At 38.5% G+C, this 19,556-nt stretch overlaps 1 protein-coding gene across 1 annotated transcript in view; it reads right to left on the bottom strand.

The window, feature by feature from the left end:
- LOC124158495 overlaps positions 1 to 19,556 on the bottom strand; it is a 660,029-nt gene that overhangs the window by 52,961 nt on the left and 587,512 nt on the right. Inside the window, exon 3 of the mRNA XM_046533617.1 lies at positions 15,987 to 16,251. Within this exon, the coding sequence (XP_046389573.1) occupies positions 15,987 to 16,251 (265 nt within the window). The remainder of the gene's footprint in view (positions 1 to 15,986; positions 16,252 to 19,556) is intronic.

The raw sequence follows: 19,556 nt of genomic DNA, 5'->3' as shown, positions 1-19,556 counted from the left end.
CGAAGCGAAAGATGCAATGCAAAGGCAAAGAGGGAATTGCACTTTTGAGTAGATTATTATGGGACCATAAAATATTCATTGCAAAAATTATGAGGACAAAAAATACAAAAGTGAAAATCATAGTGATTTACAGCTGTAAAGAATGGAAATAACAAAAAATCACGAAACCTACCCTTGAGCACGGAAATAGAATTCTGGTTAAGAGAGGCCGGCAAATCAAGAAAGAGAAGGATGAGGAATTTATGAATAAGGGGAATAATGGTACACAATTGTAGACGGAATTAAAATATAGCTACTGAAGTGGTTGGGACATGTTCAACGAATGGGAAATGAAATATTCCCGAAACAAATATTGCAGCGGAACTCCAAAGCGGAACAGGCCAAAGAAAACCCGTTTACATGGGGTGAAGAAAGAATTGAAATGAAATAGAATTGAATGAGGAATTGCGCAAGGATCGGGAGGCATCATTAACAAATACTTTAATGGATATCCCCTCAAATTATATGCCACTGGATCTTCCTAACACTTCACTTATTTTGGATTTGGTGGTCGCATCGGGATTAGTAATCGTCACTGCCACCGATTTGATTGAACGCGCTGACCTTCTGCTTAGTCAATATCCATTCAGATTTTTGGGAGTACTTTTTCTTATATTATCTTGCATACCTGCCGTTTTTCACCTAACGTGGTCGGGTGTCAGCGGCACCTATTACTGTAGGGTTTATTTTGATTTCTTATATACACAATTTGCTGATCGATGACATATATGCCTAAAATTTCGAGGGTATACGATAAGTCTAGGGTAAGGTCTTCTTAATCTACCCAAAGCAGTTTGTATTGCTCCGTCTTTGTAACTTATTTCGGCATGGCTCCTGATATCTCGGATTTTTTGAATTGCACTAAAAATTCGTCAGCTTTTCTTCCACGAATTTGTCGTGATTTTGGTAGCGCCGGTAGGGCTTAATGAATTAAATAAATTAATTTTTCAATCTCTTCGCTATATTTTCGAATTATATTTATTTATTTCTGATTCTAGAACGTACCGACTCGCTTTCATATTTATTGTCTGCCTCCTCGAAACTCTTTTTCTCTCCATTCCTTCTCTGTTACTTTCCCTTGCATTTTATTTTTTTAATTTCGTCCATCTCTCCACTTTCTCCTCGTCTGTAATTTTTCATCCGCATTTGTACGGGTCAAATGTTTTCTCAATCAATGGCTGGCGCCGTCCGAAGCCGCCTCTCAAACAGCACATCGATTCGCTCCATTCCAGGATATTTGTACTTCGAGGGGAGAGACGTGAAATTCCACTCTTCCAGCCGTCCCCCTTACCCCCTCTCCCCACCCTGCCCCCACCCTGCCCCCATCCACGCTCTCCGGACCTCATCTGTTTCCCCGTTGCCCTGGATTCGCCGATTTTCATCTTCTTTTCGCGGCCGCCGATATTAACTGGCCTCCGGACCGGAGTGGGCATTAGATGTGTGTGCCTCGCTTTGCCACTTTGCTTCCTCTGAGGGAACGGTGATGCCAGGCTTGGAACTTACTGGCTTGCGTCCATTTTTTCCGAGTGTGACTTTTTTGGTAAAAAAAATCGAATGAATCCGGTGTCAAAATGTTTGAATAGAACTTCCGAAATCTTGATAATGACAAAGAAATTTACAAATTTAATAATCCGCCAGTGTGACTTTATTTTTGGGCTGATACGCTACAGCATGAAGATGAATATTGGCTTCTTAACCCAATGCAACTTAGGTTTGGTGCCCAATTTTAATAGGTTAGCTGACTTAATACGTTTCTCCTTTACTTTATCGTCTCTTTGACTAAAGGCGACTATTCTGTACTTGGACTACTACGGTATTTTTCGGAAAAAACAATTTGATTGGCTTATTTCAAGCAGAGATACAAATAAAAAATGCGAAGTTGATTTTTGGCTAGCCTACTGAATACTCTTATTACTTAGGAGGGATCTAAGTTCAGTAAATTAATCGTTTTGAATGTGTACAAGCCTGTATATTGACACGAAGCCAATATTGTTCATGCGGACACCTAGTGAGTAGAGCCCTCGACCTGGCTTGAAGGGTCGCGGGCTCGAATCCTGAGTGAATCCTTCGGGCAACCCAAACAAAAATCCATGAAGTGCGAGGTTGCCTAGGGAAAGGAGCTGCTCCCCTACTCTAAATGTATCAATTTCACACGGCTGTGCCTCAGTTCGGGGTGAGCTTTACCCTAGCTTTTATAAACCAACCCTTGGGTTATGTCACTTACCGAATGATTCATCTTAAGAAATGTCTCCTTCTCTATAAGATGGTAAATCTGTCCCTTTAAATAAGTGAAAATCATTTTTTTATTTATCTAAAATTCTTGGCAAATGTTCTAAAGGCCGCTATACCCGGTGAATGATCATGCTGAATGATCACGTGATCATTCACAGGATCATGCGAGAAAAATAGAACATGTTCTAATTTTCACTGAATGATCATGCGCAAGAAGGTTCATTCGCGAATTGTTCCGTCATACACGGTGAATGATCATGCGCATGATAATGCTGAATGATCATGCGAATGAAATCATTCGCCGTGTATAGCGGCCTTTATAAAAGATGTGAATCGGTTTGGGTAAACACAGACCTATTTATTTACACAGGTGGACAAGTTTTGTCGGATATTGCAATTCGAACTGAAAAAAGGTGCCAAAAAAGAGGAACTCTATGCTGGGCATACCGGTACGGAGCCTCTATTAAAGTATAGAGGGAATAGCAAATCATTTTAACCTTCCCACACTCCCGATTCCCGGACAGGAAAATTCCGCGCGCATAAAAGAGCTTTACTTTTTGTATTTATTTTTTTCTTCTGTATCGACTTAACATATGTTGCTTGCCGGCCTCGGAGGCGGCGGGGTAAAGTCCTCGACTGCCAGACCGAAGGTCGCGGGTTCGAGTCCCGCCTGGCTAAGTTACCCTTATCCAGGGCATGGGCGTGTGTGAATGTCCTTCATTGTTAATTGTTAATTCCCCATTGTAAAGGCCGTAAATGTGCTTTTTATGGGGTAATGGAAATTTATTAATTAATTAATTAATATGTGATATTAATATCAAACCAATAAATACCTGCCGTCATAAATTTTGAATCAAACTTTCGTAATTAAAACACAAAATTTGTCCATCATAATTTTTCGAGAGAATGAGCGTATTTTCGGGCAAAGTACATTTGTTTGGTGGTGATGAATGGCATTAAAAGTTGAGTGTGTCACATTCAACTTTTAATGCCAATAGAGTCCATTTTCAATCAATTAGTGGACTACTCGATATACCGTCATTTCTATCTTCGCCAACCAAGAATGCCACGGTATGGGTAGGAGAAAAGCTTTCTTCGGGATGTTCCGAGCGGAAACGGAAAAATGTGAAAGTGGGTCAGGAGTCGCTTACTCTGCCACTGCATGCAATAGTGGCTTAGAAGGACTGAATTTAGTCAAGTAAGTGGTTAAAATGATCGTAACTCATATATATTGAGGTAGTGACTAGTAGTGGCTGTGAAAATGCCTCTTTTTTTTAAAAAAAAAAGGTAATCACAGAGTGAATAAAAATGACATTTATTTTTTTTTGCCGAAATTTTGATACTTTTGATACGACGAATATATTAGTAGGAGGTAAGGATCAATTACGTTGAAAACCTTATTAGTGATATTTATGCAAGTTTTTCCGGGTATTACGACTCAATCCGAGAAAAAAATTGCCAAAAATCGCGCGCGCGGGGGGCCCTGGAATGCTGGCTGGGAAATCTAACAGAAATGTGGATTGTGGATTCCACAATGTGGAAGTGTGTAAGGGAGATTCGACGGCAAAGAATCAAAAATCCCGCAGTCTCGATTTCCAGACCGGAAAAATTCGCGCGCCGAAAAGAATTTTCCTTTTTTTTTGTTTATTTTTTACCTCTCGAATGATGAATCATACTCGCACTGTTCTCCGATTCTTCTCTTCTTCATCTTCCCCTTTTGCCATTCGACCTACTATTTTCGTTCTAAGAGTTTTTCAAGTACGACAGATGGCCCTTACTTCCCGTATATACATAATAGGTATTTTTTTCTATTTCCGTCTTCTATCTTCAATTTATTCTGCGCATTGGTACTTTAATTGCTACTTTCTACGAGCATTCCCCTTTATACATAGTATATTTGTCTCTGGAGCTTAAGATTCCGTTCACGAGTGCTCAGAAGGTAAGTCGTGAGGATGTGTAATATAAAACTTTTCCGGATAAAAAAAATTGAAATGTTGACGTGTGATAAAGGAGTTGTAACGTCTTTATTGGCGTTTCAGAATGAAAAATGGGAAAGACTGGTAGATATTCTCGAAACTATGAGAAAAGGCTCTTGGGTCCCCACTGTGCAAGTGTAGAGATTTCGTGTTGAGGTGCCTCGGGGTTCATGTTTCAATCACTATCTCCATTTATCTTTAGTGAACGATTTCAGGAATAACTCTTGAAATAAAACTATATCTGTAATCCTCTTGCATTATTTCTCTTCTTCTTTACAATGTTTGAGGAATTTAGAGGAAAAATCTTCTGATGGCCACCGTACATAATGAAATTGATGGAAATACATGAACAGAAGGAATTTTGTTGGAATTATAGGCAAGAAGTAGCCGGAGGGTAAGGGATACATGAGTCACAGATAAGCGGTAGTGAGGTAGACCGAAAAGGGGCGAGTTACGTGTTTTACGCGAAGGGACACGGAGTCGACACACCTGAAGTGGCCATTCATGATTCGGTGGAAAAACCTGATGTCACTAAGAGCTTTCAATACCTGCGATAACTTCGTAAAGGAACTATTTCAATTCAGGAGAGAAGGTCATCATTGGCTAGATTACGTACAGAAGGGCAACGATTTTTTGAATTGCCATGGAAGAAGTTAAGAGGAGCTATTAGGAGCTTTGAGGTTCGTGAGACAACCTGAGGACCATATGGGCGAATGGAGTAATCTATCAGTGGAAGAACACAGCCGGAAAAGACAGATTTAAGAGCTAGAGGACTTTGCATTTCTGTAATTTAGTATAGCAGTCAAACTAGAGCCATTGGTTTCGAAGAGCTATACCTGATAAGAGAGAGAGGGAAAGGTGAGCGTGGAGTGAAAAAGAGCTCCTAGATCGCTGTGGGATGTAACTTTTGGAATTGGTTGGCCAGAGAAACTATCGGAAGAATATGCAGGATTAAAATGCAGTGAAAAAAGTCAGGGATTTGGATTTTAGCGGTTCCACCTTAATATTTGTGGTAAGATCAAAATTAGTATTGATCCATTTACCTTATCTACTAAATTTAAATATGATAGCATCAGTTTTAAGGCAGTGATACCCGCGTCACCAAAAAAAGACTGGACGAGCGGTAGGCATGAGTCATGGTCAAATATTCTCCATGGATTCTGGTTTTATTTCAGGTCGATCAAAAGGTTTTTCATGCTTGGAATTTAAGCACCAATGACATCACGATTTTTGACAACTTTTATATGGTTTTACTGCGTAAATATCCTTTCATTTCCAAACAGTTTTAACATTTAAATTGGAGGTTATATTGGCTTATTTTGACACCGTTCGATATGTGCCATGAATATTTAAAGGCAGAATAAATATTAATTGATTATCACTTTCCCATCGCAATTTTATCCTCCCATCAGCGACTATTTTTCCCAATAAGTCAGCCTTTTAATTTCCGGGCAATTCTCTCAAAGCGTATGTTGTGGGCATTTATTACAAATGCCAATGATGAAAATAACGATGCATCCAAGATTAACCCGAAGGGCTTAACATTTTATTCTGGTAATTTTTGGCTTGATAACGCATCATCGTTCACTATTTTGTTTGAGTTTTAATGGTGTATTCGAATAAATACTGAAATAACTTTTGTTTACTCTGGTGGTTGTTTTACAACCTTTTTTATGCGTGGGATGCAATAATTCCATCTTTGTTTTTCCTAGCAGATTGATCAGCTTATATGCTGATGCCAATTTTTTTTGCGATTATTTGCTGCAATAATTTTCCCCATTCCTTTTCACGAGTTTCAAGCCCATTATTTTAAAAATTGTCGATATAATCGTGATTTTTTTCATGCCTGGAAGACCAAGTAAATCGCTATTTTTTTGGTTCGAAAAAGGTGTAGCTTTCATATGTGACTTTTATCTGACGGTATTCAATATAGGTACTGCGGGATTATTTCATTCAATATGAAGTCCCTTATATGCTCAAAGATTTCAACACTGTAAGGATTTTTTCTCAGAATTTGCCATTGTATTTGTAACGGAACGTTTAGATAGGAGCCAAGAACATTTAACTATCAAATTTAAATTTGAAATATACTACTCTAACCAGTTTTATGAATACGTTAATGATATTACTAGTCAAAGATATACTAGGCAAATACGGCAATGATATTACTAGGCAAAGATGCCATTATTGCATAACTTTTCGGTTGAACCAGTTTAAATTGGGATGACAGGAGATCAGAGAAAGATGTCAATTTGTTGCGAAACTAATTAAATGAAAAAAATCATCTGGGAGTTGTGAAGTTTCATTCCTGCGTTAAGCTAAACATTTTTGTATATTTGTCATGAAATCAATGCGACCCACCCTATTTTATTTACGAGGGTGACTGATTATTTTGACCTTATCCTGCAGGAAGTATTTTTGCGTGCACCCAGCTGAAGCTCTGAACAGATTCTTTACTTTCCTGATCATTTTATCACTATGGAGGTGGTTGGTTCAACCTCATAACGTGTGCCGATAAAATAGCCGATTACTTCGTTGTCACTCCGTCCTTTTGAGTTCAGCGGGCTTGATATTGGATTGGTAAATCGATCGAATGCCTCGCGTCAGTCTGCTGGGAAAATTTTACTCGTGTGTGTGCTTCGCGTTATAACAGTCTCTGCTAAATTAATAAAGATGGCGAGGGCGGTGCGTAGATGCATGATAATTGGCTAAATTTCGGGTTTTGCGTCCGTTCTATATCCGAAATCCTCGCTCCAACGATTATTTTGCAATCCGTGAAGTTCATTGGCTGCACAGGCGATTGCTAAGCGAATTCATTACTGGAAGCACCGTTGTTCGATTGCTCATTTGCAGTTTTCCCGCGTAGAAGAGGAGTCCGAGTTTAAAAAAAATGCAATCGCGAAATCTTCGCGCATATTTCCAAGCGGTCGGTCCGAAGTCATTTGTTTATTTTTGTAACTATGGACCAAACAACACCATCCATTTTTGTAGCAAACGATAGCGTCATTGAGTTTGCCGCGAGTTAAAAAAAAAGAATAATTTTTTTCCTTCTGTTATTGTTCCAAGGTTCCAACGGGAGAAAATATGAATTGTAAAATTGATTCCGCATCATTGTAAACGGACTCTTGACCGCTTAATTTTATCTGGGCATATTCGGGCATCCGCACATTTTTGTTTGATTCAAGTAAAAATAAAGTTTTCCGTTGGTCTGGTTTTTACCATTTTGATTTTGGAATATATTTCCTTCGAATATTTGACTGTTTTAATTTTTGATTTTTGCATTCGCAGTATAACGTTCTAAAGGTTTGACGTTCATCTGCCAGTTATTCATGTAGTTATTGAAGTGTTTACTCTGGAAGGGGAACGATTGTCAGCTGTCACAATAATGCCATTTAAAATGTACAAATTTCGACTCACTTTGCTGAAAGTCACTAATATGCTACAAATTTCCCATTCCACATTACTTAAGGACCGCTCGATTAGCTACTTCCATTTTATTCAGTTCTATTGCACTTGATTTCAGTTAGTTGATTGCATCCCAAGGAATAAGGGTGAGGGAGGAACAAATATTTGTGGTGCGAGGCAAAACATGAAGCATTTAATCCTCTCCGCGACTTGAGTCAAATATACCTCCAACAAAAAGAAAAGAATGTTAAAATCAAACTGTCTGAGCCTGGAAATAAGAATGCGATAATGAAAAGTGTATGTTTGGAGTTTTGTTATATATTTTGGAGAGCAAATTAGATATCAGGAAAAGGAGAGATTAGGAGGATTATGGCTTTTGAGACTTGGTGTCTGAGAAAAATATTGCAAATAAGTTGGATGTAAAAGGCTAAAAATGAGTTGGAGTAAAGAAGAGGTGGTGGAGATAGAAGTATCAAAAAGCAAATGAGAAAGTAAAGAGCCATTCGACACTTTGGGACACATTCTTCGTTACGGTGAAACTGTAATCATAATCATTAAAGGACAGATTGAGGGGCTAAATTGTCGAGTAAGGCCACGACAGGACCACATATATTAATGCGTGAGCGGCGTGAAATGTTCAATCTACGCCGAACTTAAGAAGAAAGCAGAGAGACAATCAAGAGTGGAGGTCTGCTGCCAACCAGCGTAACGTCTGTTGGTCTGAAGAAAAGGAGAAAGAGGCTTGTGTACTTCCATTATAAACATGGAAAGTAGATCTACATTCGTAATTATCTTCCATAAAGTGTGTTGTCTAATGAACTACAATTTCATGTACCATATTATTGCTCTAAGAGCTGAAACTCATTATACACATTAAATAATTGTGGAAAAGTGAAAATATCTTTTTCTTTCAAAATGTCGAACTTCCACTATATTGTGCATGAATCGGTTGATCGTACGGTCGAATTCATTTCATTTTTCGATTTTATGGATGAAATCGGCAGGAATTAATTGATAATGTATTATGCAAGTTTATTTAGCGTAAATCGGCCAATATTTATGTATTTTTGATTCACAAAAACCCTTTCTCATAAAATTTATCGACTTAACAATGGCTAGTCCATGGTAGCTAGATGAGTGTTGATTTTTGGAAGATCCACTGACAACGTAGCTATAAAAGTCCTCATCAGGGCCCGTTTTAGCTTTCTAAGGTTCAAACCTGGACCTCAAGGTTTTTATCCTTCTCTGGCTTGGATTTTTTTCTATAATAAAAAATAATTTACATTGGACTTACCTAACGCTTCCCCTGCAATTCAATTTAATTTAAAATAATTCCTTATAAAATGGTGCCAGTTAGACGTATTAAAAAAGATAAATCTCTTAATATTCATGGGAAGCATGGCGAAAAGTTTAGCTTAATTGGATGAGTGTTAGGTGTTTTGAGAGCCCGCTTGCCACAGCTTTGCTCCAGTGCATGGATTGGAGGCCCTCATCGAGCTCAATTGCAAACCATTTTTTCCATCCCACAAAGTGGTATTCGTGTCATTGAGTTTTCGTTTTAATTAAACTTCTAATGCGCCGAAAACTACTGGAATCGCTCTTTATTTTGATACAGGTATTTAGCCAGTAAAATTCGTTCCATCCTCAGTTTTTGCTGGACTTGTGTGTTTGGTCTAACGAAAACACATAGCTATTCAGCAAACCTGGTATCTTATAAGCACTAATTTCAATGAATATCATGAAATCGGAATGAATACTTATTTAACTTATAAAAGAATAACTTCACTATATTCAACGAGAATGAACCAGAAAATTTGTAAGTAAAACAAGATACCGCATTATTTTTTCACTTAATTTATTTTCACACGACGCGTTTCGTTGTTGCACCAAAATTTTCAAGTGCCATTTTCAGTGTTATAACAACAAAACGCGTCGGGTGAAGATAAATGCAGTGGAAAAGTTGCAATGACATATTTTATTAATAATAATAACTTCCATCACATCGTGACACATATCAAACAAGAGTATAATGGGGAACATGCATGAAATTTGTTCATCATGCTAGTTAGTCTCATTGAATAGAAAATTTTCTCTCGATTCCAAATATGTAAGTCAAAACTCTCCTGGTACTCCACAAACGTCAATAAATGCTAATTAAAAATTATCGAATATATCTTGAAGTCACGTGACCTGAAACGCCTTCTGACGTCATCGCACGGTACAACAGTCACTTCGCTAAAAGAGTAGAGCGGTAGAGCCTTGATTGGAGGATATCGAAGCAAAAATCATCAACGTGCCTTGTAGTAGTTCCTAAAAGGACAAATTGACTTAAGAGGGATTTAAGCTCAGTTTAATTTTGGCCGACTTCCTTATGGCGGCTGATTTTCTGAAAAACAGTGATTGCTTCGTCACTAGCGCGATGCGGAAGTAAAATAAGGCAGGTATATAATTATGCGATTCATGAAAATTATTTTACAAACGTTTTTAAATATTTATTTATTGTCCATTAAAATTTAATCTATCCATTGCTAGCTGAAAATCTATCTTATGTATTTACTTAGTTACCTACCATGTTGATAGTTTTCCCTAATCGGCCGGAGTTGAGATCCTAATAAGGTAAAAAAAGAATTTGATAGACACAGAAATAAGTTTCAAATACTATTTACTCTGTACTCAAGTTCCTGTTTTTGAACTGAAACCCACTGCAAAATCGAAACGATATTTTAGATTTTGCATTGACATGCAGCGAACTTTATCGGCATCACAGAAGCAAATACTTAGTTTACTTTACCAAAAGACCCGTCTATCTGGTATATTCTTATATTTCCCTGTGGTTTAATCATAATCAGTCTTTAGTATCATGAATAGCCTCCTTCCTTTATAAATCATTGTATAATCGGTGGACCATTAGGTACATTTCTAGGGTTGTTTACAAAGTGAAATGAGTGAAATATTCTAAATTTGGTGACCATCCGAGAAATACTAGCGATTCGATAAAACGCTACGGTAACCCTAATTCAAGAGTGTACTTACATTAAGAAATATGCCGTTGATAATGTAAATAATACATTTAACTCCTTTCTGTTGGTCATCAACCACTTTCTTCTCTTATTTTTGTCCTAAGGACACAAGCATCAACCTTCTCCGGCGAGAAAATAGAGGCACTTGAGTGGCAAGCCACTATACGTGATTAATATGGTTTTCATAAGTTTGTCTATTGTACATACATGCTGCAATACACTTATTCCACTAAGCAAATGATGTAGATGTGTAGCGTAGATTACAATCTGCAATAAACTTATTTTTATTTAATCTTTCCTAATCTCCTCAATCAATCCCCTTTATTTGTTTCAACAACGACTTGGCAACTAAAAATATTCACAGTCTGCATTTTGACGTTAAAACAGCAATTAATTTCGCCAAATTTGCATTTGAGTCCTCGTAGATCAATTTTCTATCCACTTTCTAAGTCGGTCATCAGTAGATACCGTGCCGTGACGTCACGCTCCGATGACGTCGTGTTTTCAAGCAGCCGATGAAGTTCTGTTTTTAAAGACTCATAAATCAGCTAAAAAGCATTATTCATCCGCGAAATTTTCGGCGAGTACATTTGAGGCAGGGACCTTATTATTCTAGTAATTTAAACAAATTGTGCATGTTTCCCATTGTTGCCTGTGCATAACAGGGCCGGATTCTGATCCCAAGTAACTCTACTAATTTAGAATTCGGCAACTTGCGCAAAAGTAATTACTAAGTAATGATTTGAAAATTTCAGATGGTGAAAATTCATATGAAGATAATTTTACTCTCTAAATTTTGTGAATTAGTTAATTATTCATATAAATAAGCCATCAAAATACAGGGGTTTCTGTCCCAAACGAGATAAAATTGCTGACTACTACATTGGGATATATCATGGATAATTTTTTCTAATTGAGGCTGAAAATGTTATTGTAATATTAAGATATACATTTCTGAACCTTCGAGATAGAGTAATGTTTTGGTATTTGCTAGTTACTTCTACTTTCCAATAATTGTTAGGCCTCACTGACAACGACGTGGGTTGACTAATAAATGCTAGGCGGAACTTCGTTATAGCATTAAATTTTTATTTGTTAAAACGGATGAAGTAGTAAGGACATCAAGGAGAGAATTGCATAAGCAAAGGGGGAGCTCATGAACAAGGAGGAGCTCATGAGAGAATCGGTATGTAATAGTTTAAAGAGAAGGTTAGTGAAGAGTGTAGATTAGAAGTTAGAGTGTAGAGTTAATGAAGATTTGGAGTGTAGCTCTCTACGGTGCGGAAACGTGGACACTAAGGAAGGAGAACGAGAGAAGACTGGAGGCATTCGAGATGTGGGTGTAGCGAAGATTGGAGAAGGTGAAGTGGACGGAGAGGAGGAGGAACGACGAAGTTCTGGACATAGTGGGTGAGGAGGGGCAGCTTTTAGATGAGATACGGAGGAGACAGAAGGTATGGATGGGGCGAGTACTTGAAGGGGAGGGGATGTTAAAAACAGTGTTATAGAGGGTAGAACGTTAGGTATACGAGAAAGAAGAAGGAAGGGAATAGGATTTTTTGATAGAATGGAAGGGAGTAGGCCTTACTGTGGAAGGGGAGGCTCCCAGAATACTTCTTTAGTACTCAATGGAATCCTACCTTAATCGGTAGAATAATAATAATAATAATAACTGCTGGAGTTCTTACATCCCCCGCACCCCTCTTGTGGACGTGGCTTGCAGGGTATTATGTAGACGTAGACTAAACTTGGCTTAATTACGGAGTTGTAAACTTGAGATTAGCGTCTATCGGTCTCACAGCTCCTAAAGGCGGCGTAAATCGACAAGGAAAGTCATTTGAACAACCAAGAATCTCTTAAATCGATTTCACTGTAGATACACGCCTAACCTATGGATCGTGGAGTATTTTACTCAGAGGTCATGACGATATCAAGACAAAGTTTTTTGAGCGAAGCTTTAAAGAGGATGCCGAAGGAATATTACTTTGACGTAGTGATAAGCGATATATCGCTGACTGTGATCGAATCACCGTTACTGAAAAGTAGCAATCACTGTCGGTGATTTAATACTCGAAATCACTGTGATGGGATTGGCGATGAAAGCACAGGCTACTACCACGTGATGAGCGATCTATCGCTACATTGATTGAAGTGAAGTAGCCGATCACTGCCGGTGACTAAATCACCGAATACTCGAAATCACTGCGACTGTGAATACGAGGAAGATATCTTCGGCTGCTGCCACTGCTACCAACAGTATAGTAAACGATGTCTTATTCATCTTTTATGACGAATAAGACATTCTTGACGAAATATACAGCTAACGGTTTGAATCACGATGGTTTGAATATAAAATATTTTTAAAAATGCCCACGGGATTCTAATGATTGCCTGCCCTCTGTCAATTCCTTTACCATATCAAATTTTCTTAATTATCGTAATATAAACTCAGAGTCAGAACTATTCCCTCAAAATTTTTTTGCCTAATTTTACACTTGTCAATAAGTTTATTCTTTCCTTTTTCGGAGAGCTCATTCATTTGAAATGGAAAAAGTAGCAGGAATAGCAGCGCCACAAATCACCGATGACTTTTATGAGTGATTCTCCTCGGTGATCGCAATCACAGTTAAGAATCATCGTTACTAATGGGAAGCAGTCACAGGTAACGAAGTGATTGAAAAATAACATTTCCGCTCATCACTACTTTGACGCGAGCTTCGCGGGAGATTATTTGGACAGCTGATCCTGGGTGTTATGCTAAATAGTGTGCACCGGAGCTATGCGGGATGTCTGTGCCTGCTGTCCCTCACTTGCTACCGTAAAACGGGGTGAAAAGAAACATTGGGGTGAATAGAAACGAAACTTCTTTTTTTATGTATAATCTATTTCCTACATAACTATGGGTAAATAGCAGCAACTATTATTTTTTTTAGGTTGGTACACTTTTGGCTGAAAGTGAAAGAATGGTTTGTTTGGTTGGCAGCACTGGTTCCTGTTTGTTTGTCATGTTGAATTTTACCACGTGATTCTTTTTTTTATCCACTTTGAACTTTCTACGTAAGTCAGAATACGCAGTGTTCTTAAAAGTAAATAGCTGTAAAAAACATAGTTTAATTATCCATATAAAAGATTCAGGCTTATTTTAAGCTTTAACTTTAACAATATTATTTCCAAAAATTATACATATTTTTTAGGTTAGGGTTTCAGAATTTATTGGGTGAATAGAAACAAATCATTTTTAGTGTTTTATTCACCCCGCAAGAAAATTTTTTCAAAGATGACCGGTCTGATCTCACAATTTATTTATCATAATTAAACCTAGTAAATACGGTAATTGTCTACCTATTCAATTTGTTTACTTACAGTTATGTAACTTGTTTTTTTATGTGCTGAATTAAATCATTATGTTGAAAAATAAATTTGTATTTATCCATTACAAATTAAAAATACATTTAACTGTTTCCATTCACCCCCATTTGCGGGGTGAATAGAAACACCATGTTTTATTTTTTTTTCTTTAAAATCATATAAAATTTTAAAAATGAAATACTATAAACAAATAGGTCTAACAGAGACCTGTGTTTGGGCAAAAAATTGTTAATATGGAACAACTACAAATATGCAAAATTTCAAACTAAAGTTGAAAATTGTTTCTATTCACCCCGTTTTACCGGTAATTATCAGTCATGCACCATTTGGAAGCAAGCACACACAATATTTGAAAACCACTGCAATGTAAAAGTCGCGACCCAAAATATACCCGTTGAAAATTTCGCGGATGATCAATGCTTTACAACTGAAATAGCAGTTTTTAAAAATGACTCTTTATTGGCTGCTTGAAAACATGTCATCGGAGCGCCCGCGCGTGACGTCACAGTCCGGTACAGATACGGACTGAGCAAGAGAGCGGATGGAAAATAGGTCCACATAAGAGCTTAAACGAATCTTTGGCGAAAATAATTGCAGTTTTAAAGTCTGACGGCTAATTTTCTTAATGTTTGGTTTCGAAGGGAATGTTGAATGAAAGGAAGGGGTTTGTTAAGGGAGATTTGGAAAGACTTATTTGGAAAAAATCGATTGAATTGACTAACAGAAATTTATTTACCAAAAAGGTTTCTTGTGGCATAAATTACATAGTAATATTATTTCCTCTGCGCGATGCAGTTATCCAAAAATATGAATTCTTTGGAGCAGCATGAACCTTCAGGAGAAAAAAAACGAACGAAAACCGTATAAATCGTGGGTTGCGCCCCGTTCTTAGGTAAATAAATTTCAACGGGTGGAAAAGGTTTTTGTTTATGCCCATGAGGACAAAAATAAGAGAAGTATGTGGTTGATGGCCTGGAGAAGGGAGCTTAATTCTTTATCTACATTGGCAACTGACTATTGCTCTGAGGATGATTTTAACGACGGAATACCTTCATTGCAATACCAATTAGTCACCCCAATGAAGAATTAAATAAAGGTATTTAGCTTCAAACGGATATAAACGTGATTAAGACTGACACTGACTCATCTGTGGAGGAAAAACGTAAAATATTCGCGAAAATAAGAGATTTTAGGCAAAGTGAGCTCAATACTTTGCTATTATGATCCCATGGCGTTCGCTGCATGCATACTCAAAAAATTAAAATGTCGACCCGTTTTTTCTGTGGGTCACTCTTCAAGGAAAAGAATCTGAGTAAATAAAGCGTAAATAGTACATGGAACTAGGTTCTGTTCATGTCAACTACTTTATGATAGACCTTAAATTTCAATGCTATCATAGTAACTCGGTTTTTATCGCGTATTTCGAAGTCTGGTGACGACAGTTTCACCGGAAAATGCGCCAACATCTTTCGGTCAGATGTAAAGTTAGATCTAAAATTCTTGTCCTGTATTTATAGATCGTTCTCTGTCTGAACGTATATACGTATCACTACAGCGGTGCGTAGACACAGGGCCATTTTGAATCTACCTGTATTGCTCACCCGGAGATGCTGGCGAAAGTGTTGTGATCAGACTTCAAACAACGCCTAAGCTCGGAAACCATGACTGCATCCCAAGGCCGTTTTACACTGTACACGGAATTGCGCAATCTGACGTACCAACGAAGGCACAATCAAAATTGCGTCGTGTAAAGCGGTGACATGCTAGAACACATGCGAGAATGGATGTATGCGAGACGGCTAAATAGCCCCCGTTCTAATTTCGTTCATGTATCCGCGCAATTCTACGCCATTTTAGCAATTAATGTAGCTCTAAACTGCGCAATTCCGTGCCCCGTGTAAAACGGCCTTAAAACGCATCCCAAAACCTTTCGTGAGAGCCTTACCTTTCGCTGTCCCCAAGTGGCCGGGACTCGAACCGAAGCCCCCTCGTACGGGATGACGGCTGATCCCCTCCTGTGCGTCCTGAACACTTTGGTAGTGTACTGCCTCAGAGGGAAGGGGGCGGGGTGGTAGAATACAGGCGTGGCGTGGCCGTAGACTGGGATCTGGACGGCCCTGGCGTCGTGCACTGGCGCGCGCCACCCCTGACCACTCACACCGTTCGACGCTATCCTCGTGTCCGGCTCGTAACTCTGGTGGACGTCGTAGCTGCAAGTAAGAAACGATACAAGTTCAGCGATGCTCATTTGGGTGCACCGAGATCACAATTAAAATTTGTGTCTACAGTTTCATGATTAAAATAACTTGGTTTCAGTCCACATTAATCTGCTGCAATCACAGACCTGATTTCCAACACCTTGGCAGCCATATCTGAAGTGGCCAGGATTTATACGATTGAAAAGTGGATTAGGTTGAATTTAGGTGGATTGGTATTGAAGATAACATACAGTTAAGGCGTATGGGTAAGGCCTATGGGAGAGGTGAGTGGGTCTAGAACTGTTGAAAATTTAAAATCGATCTGTAACATCAAGGTCAGCACCTTTGTCATTAAAATGAAAAATTTTAAAATAGAATTCAATAAATATATTAAAAATTATATGCATGTTTTCAAACTTAAAATTCCTTCCGCATTTAATATGAAACACCTGTATTCTTTGACTTGGATTATAATTTTCTTCTCTTTTGAACAATATACACTGCCCACATTCATTGCAAAGAAGCGGTAACGAAGCCAGGAATTTCCAGGAAGCAGTGACGTAGCCAGGGGTAAATTTTTTGGAAAATAGGGTACTAAGTAATGGGTTTTAAACTAATTTTAATACTTTTCACGATCAAAAAAACTTCCTTTGTTAAAAAATACTTTGTAAGTTCATGATTTTTCAATAATTTGTTATCTTTTATTAACGAAAATAATAGTTTTCTTCATTAAAGAAAACGAAAGGCATTGATTCTGATTCGTTACCCACAATTAGTGTATTCATAATATACAAATTATTTGATTTTAGAAATACCGGTTTGGACGAATGGCAAGGTTCAATTTTATCCCTCATTTGAAAAAGGCCAGATTGGCGCCCATGCGATACCACTCCACGTGACGTCACAGGGACCTAGTTCCTTTACGAGTAGATAGGAGTTTTACATCGTCTGAGGTTACCAATACATGCATGAGGCACAGAGCTCAGGGAAACATCTCTTAATAATCACCTATTAAAACTGGCTAAGGTCGGAAAGTTTTCCTCGTTTGATAAGGTGTTAATAATCCTTATTTAAGCCATGCGCTACCAGCTAACATGGTACTCTACTACCTGCTAGCATCCTGCGTCGTATCAGCGCTCAGAGCCTCGCCACAAGGTCGCCTCATTTGCGGCAGCGGGAACCAGAACGACGTCACACGGGAGTTTTCCCGGAATTCATACTTACCCGTCGCATTTTCGCGCGCTTGAAAATTTTCGCTTTCCATTTAATCGCGAAAAATAGATATCGTCATTTAAAAATCTACAAGCGTGAGATACGTACTCCAGGAGCGATAATCTTTCGATTTAGGCAATAAAAAAATAATAGGAAAGCACCCCATTGTGCTTTTATATTTCGGGGGGAGGGTCTGGACCCCCCGGACCACCTCCTGGCTACGCCACTGCAAAGGAGTGTGCACATCAATTTTCTCTTCATCTGCATACCTGCCTATTTCATTGAACGTCACTTGGGCCAGCGGGAGGGGATGTATTTACAAGACACACCAACAGTTGATTCACATAGTTTCAGGAAGGGGGTAGAAGCGTGATGGGATTTGACAGTGCCCTGAGTTACAATCATGAGATTCCAAAACTCCATTTTTAAATTTTGCAAAAATGAACCCTTAACAGTTATTAACGTACCAAAGTAAAATGAACTTGCAGCAACTGATAATTGGCAGGTGAGTGAATGCAGGCCTAAATAGTCCACTTAGCGCTAGTGTACAACACAGAGCATTAGGGTGGGAGAAAATTAACCACGAACTGGTTTGGCAGAATGACAGGGCTTGCAATATTCCAATCTTGGAATTGCAGAACTATATATAAATGTGGAGTAAACCGCCGGATAAAATTAATTGATTCATAAAAAAGGAACAATGGGAAACCAGTAGTAGTAAAAATATTTCCTCACTGGGTATGGTAATGTTTTTGAAAACACAGCGGGAAGTTCATCAAATATACGCTTTATTACCTCATAACTCTTGCCACCGATTTTTCCTCGCTTAAAGGATAGAGATCGCCGTTTTGGGAAAGTGGAATGCGTGCAGGAGATCACGAATGCGGATGAAAACGGTGATATTTCAATCAAAAGGCCGATGGACGTCACGTCAGAAAGTTTGAATGCCATGCCATATCGCTCGATTAAAGACAAAAACCGATTGGCTCCATTTGTCCGTGCGGCTAATTTTCGCATCGGTTCGGTGGGAATTCGGGAGTATTGGGCTTAACGCTCCTGCCCGCAATAAGTAATATGATTGCAGGGGAATTCATCCCGTCTAACCAAGTTTATTCGATGGAAGTAGCAACCTCGTCCATGCTGTTCCGACTGCGGCACCCGTGGGAAATCTATGCCGTGCTCGCGGAGGGGACCGCCGGCCCTGCTGGTAGGGCCCACGCTAACGTAATAATCCAGTATTTAACTGTCCAGAGGCCTTGTCTTTATGAAAGTAACTCGTAATAAATTCAGACGGCGCTTCGGGAAATTTCTTTCTTTTTTTCCTCGCCTCTCCTGATGTGCAATTCATAAAATGATTTCGCTTGCCCGTGAACTGTTTCACGGAGATTGAAAAATGATCACTCTAGCTAACCATACCTAAATCTCGTTTCATTCGTAAAAAAATACTTAATGGAAAACGTCAGAGATGGTAACCATTCAAACGGTATCCAAATAAAGAGAATACGTGCTTTCTGACGTACAGATGTACCTAAATGCTCTTTTAAGTATTCCGTAATGAAACGCTTGGAAATGGCACTTCTATTGATATAACCTGAGTATCATAATTGGTTAAATTAAAGCACCATTATAATATTATTTCATGCGGGATAAGCGGTTAGGAATCACTTGTCATGGAAGGTAGCCGTGGTGTGGATGTTTATTATGCGAATTCCTTTCATCAGTTCCTTCTCTTTCGACTCCTATTCGAGGAAAGTAATCTTTATTTAGTGCCTTTGTATTTAATATTTCTAGCGAAATGACTCATTCAAAGATAATCCTAATTTATTTGTTTAACGCTTATTTGAATAACGTAGATTTGAATGCTTTTTATGGTTTAGAAGTTTGTTGCCTTGGAAAAAGTGATCAAAAAAAGTGTTCGAGACGTGGTGCTGGAGAAGATGCTGAAGATAAAATGGGATGATAGAGTGAGACACGAAGTGATGTATGTAGAGATGCATGTATAAGAAAGGGCACTATGGATCAGAGTACGCAACAGAAGGTCAAGGTGGGTTGCCACATAATGAAACATGGCTGATACGCGTGAAACATAATGGAAGGAAAAATTG

This window comes from Ischnura elegans, chromosome 5, assembly GCF_921293095.1.
Source record: "Ischnura elegans chromosome 5, ioIscEleg1.1, whole genome shotgun sequence".
In the NCBI taxonomy this organism is placed as follows: Eukaryota; Metazoa; Arthropoda; class Insecta; order Odonata; family Coenagrionidae; genus Ischnura; species Ischnura elegans.
The sequence above is the reverse complement of the archived record's forward strand: the minus strand, read 5'-3'. Positions and strand labels throughout refer to the sequence as shown.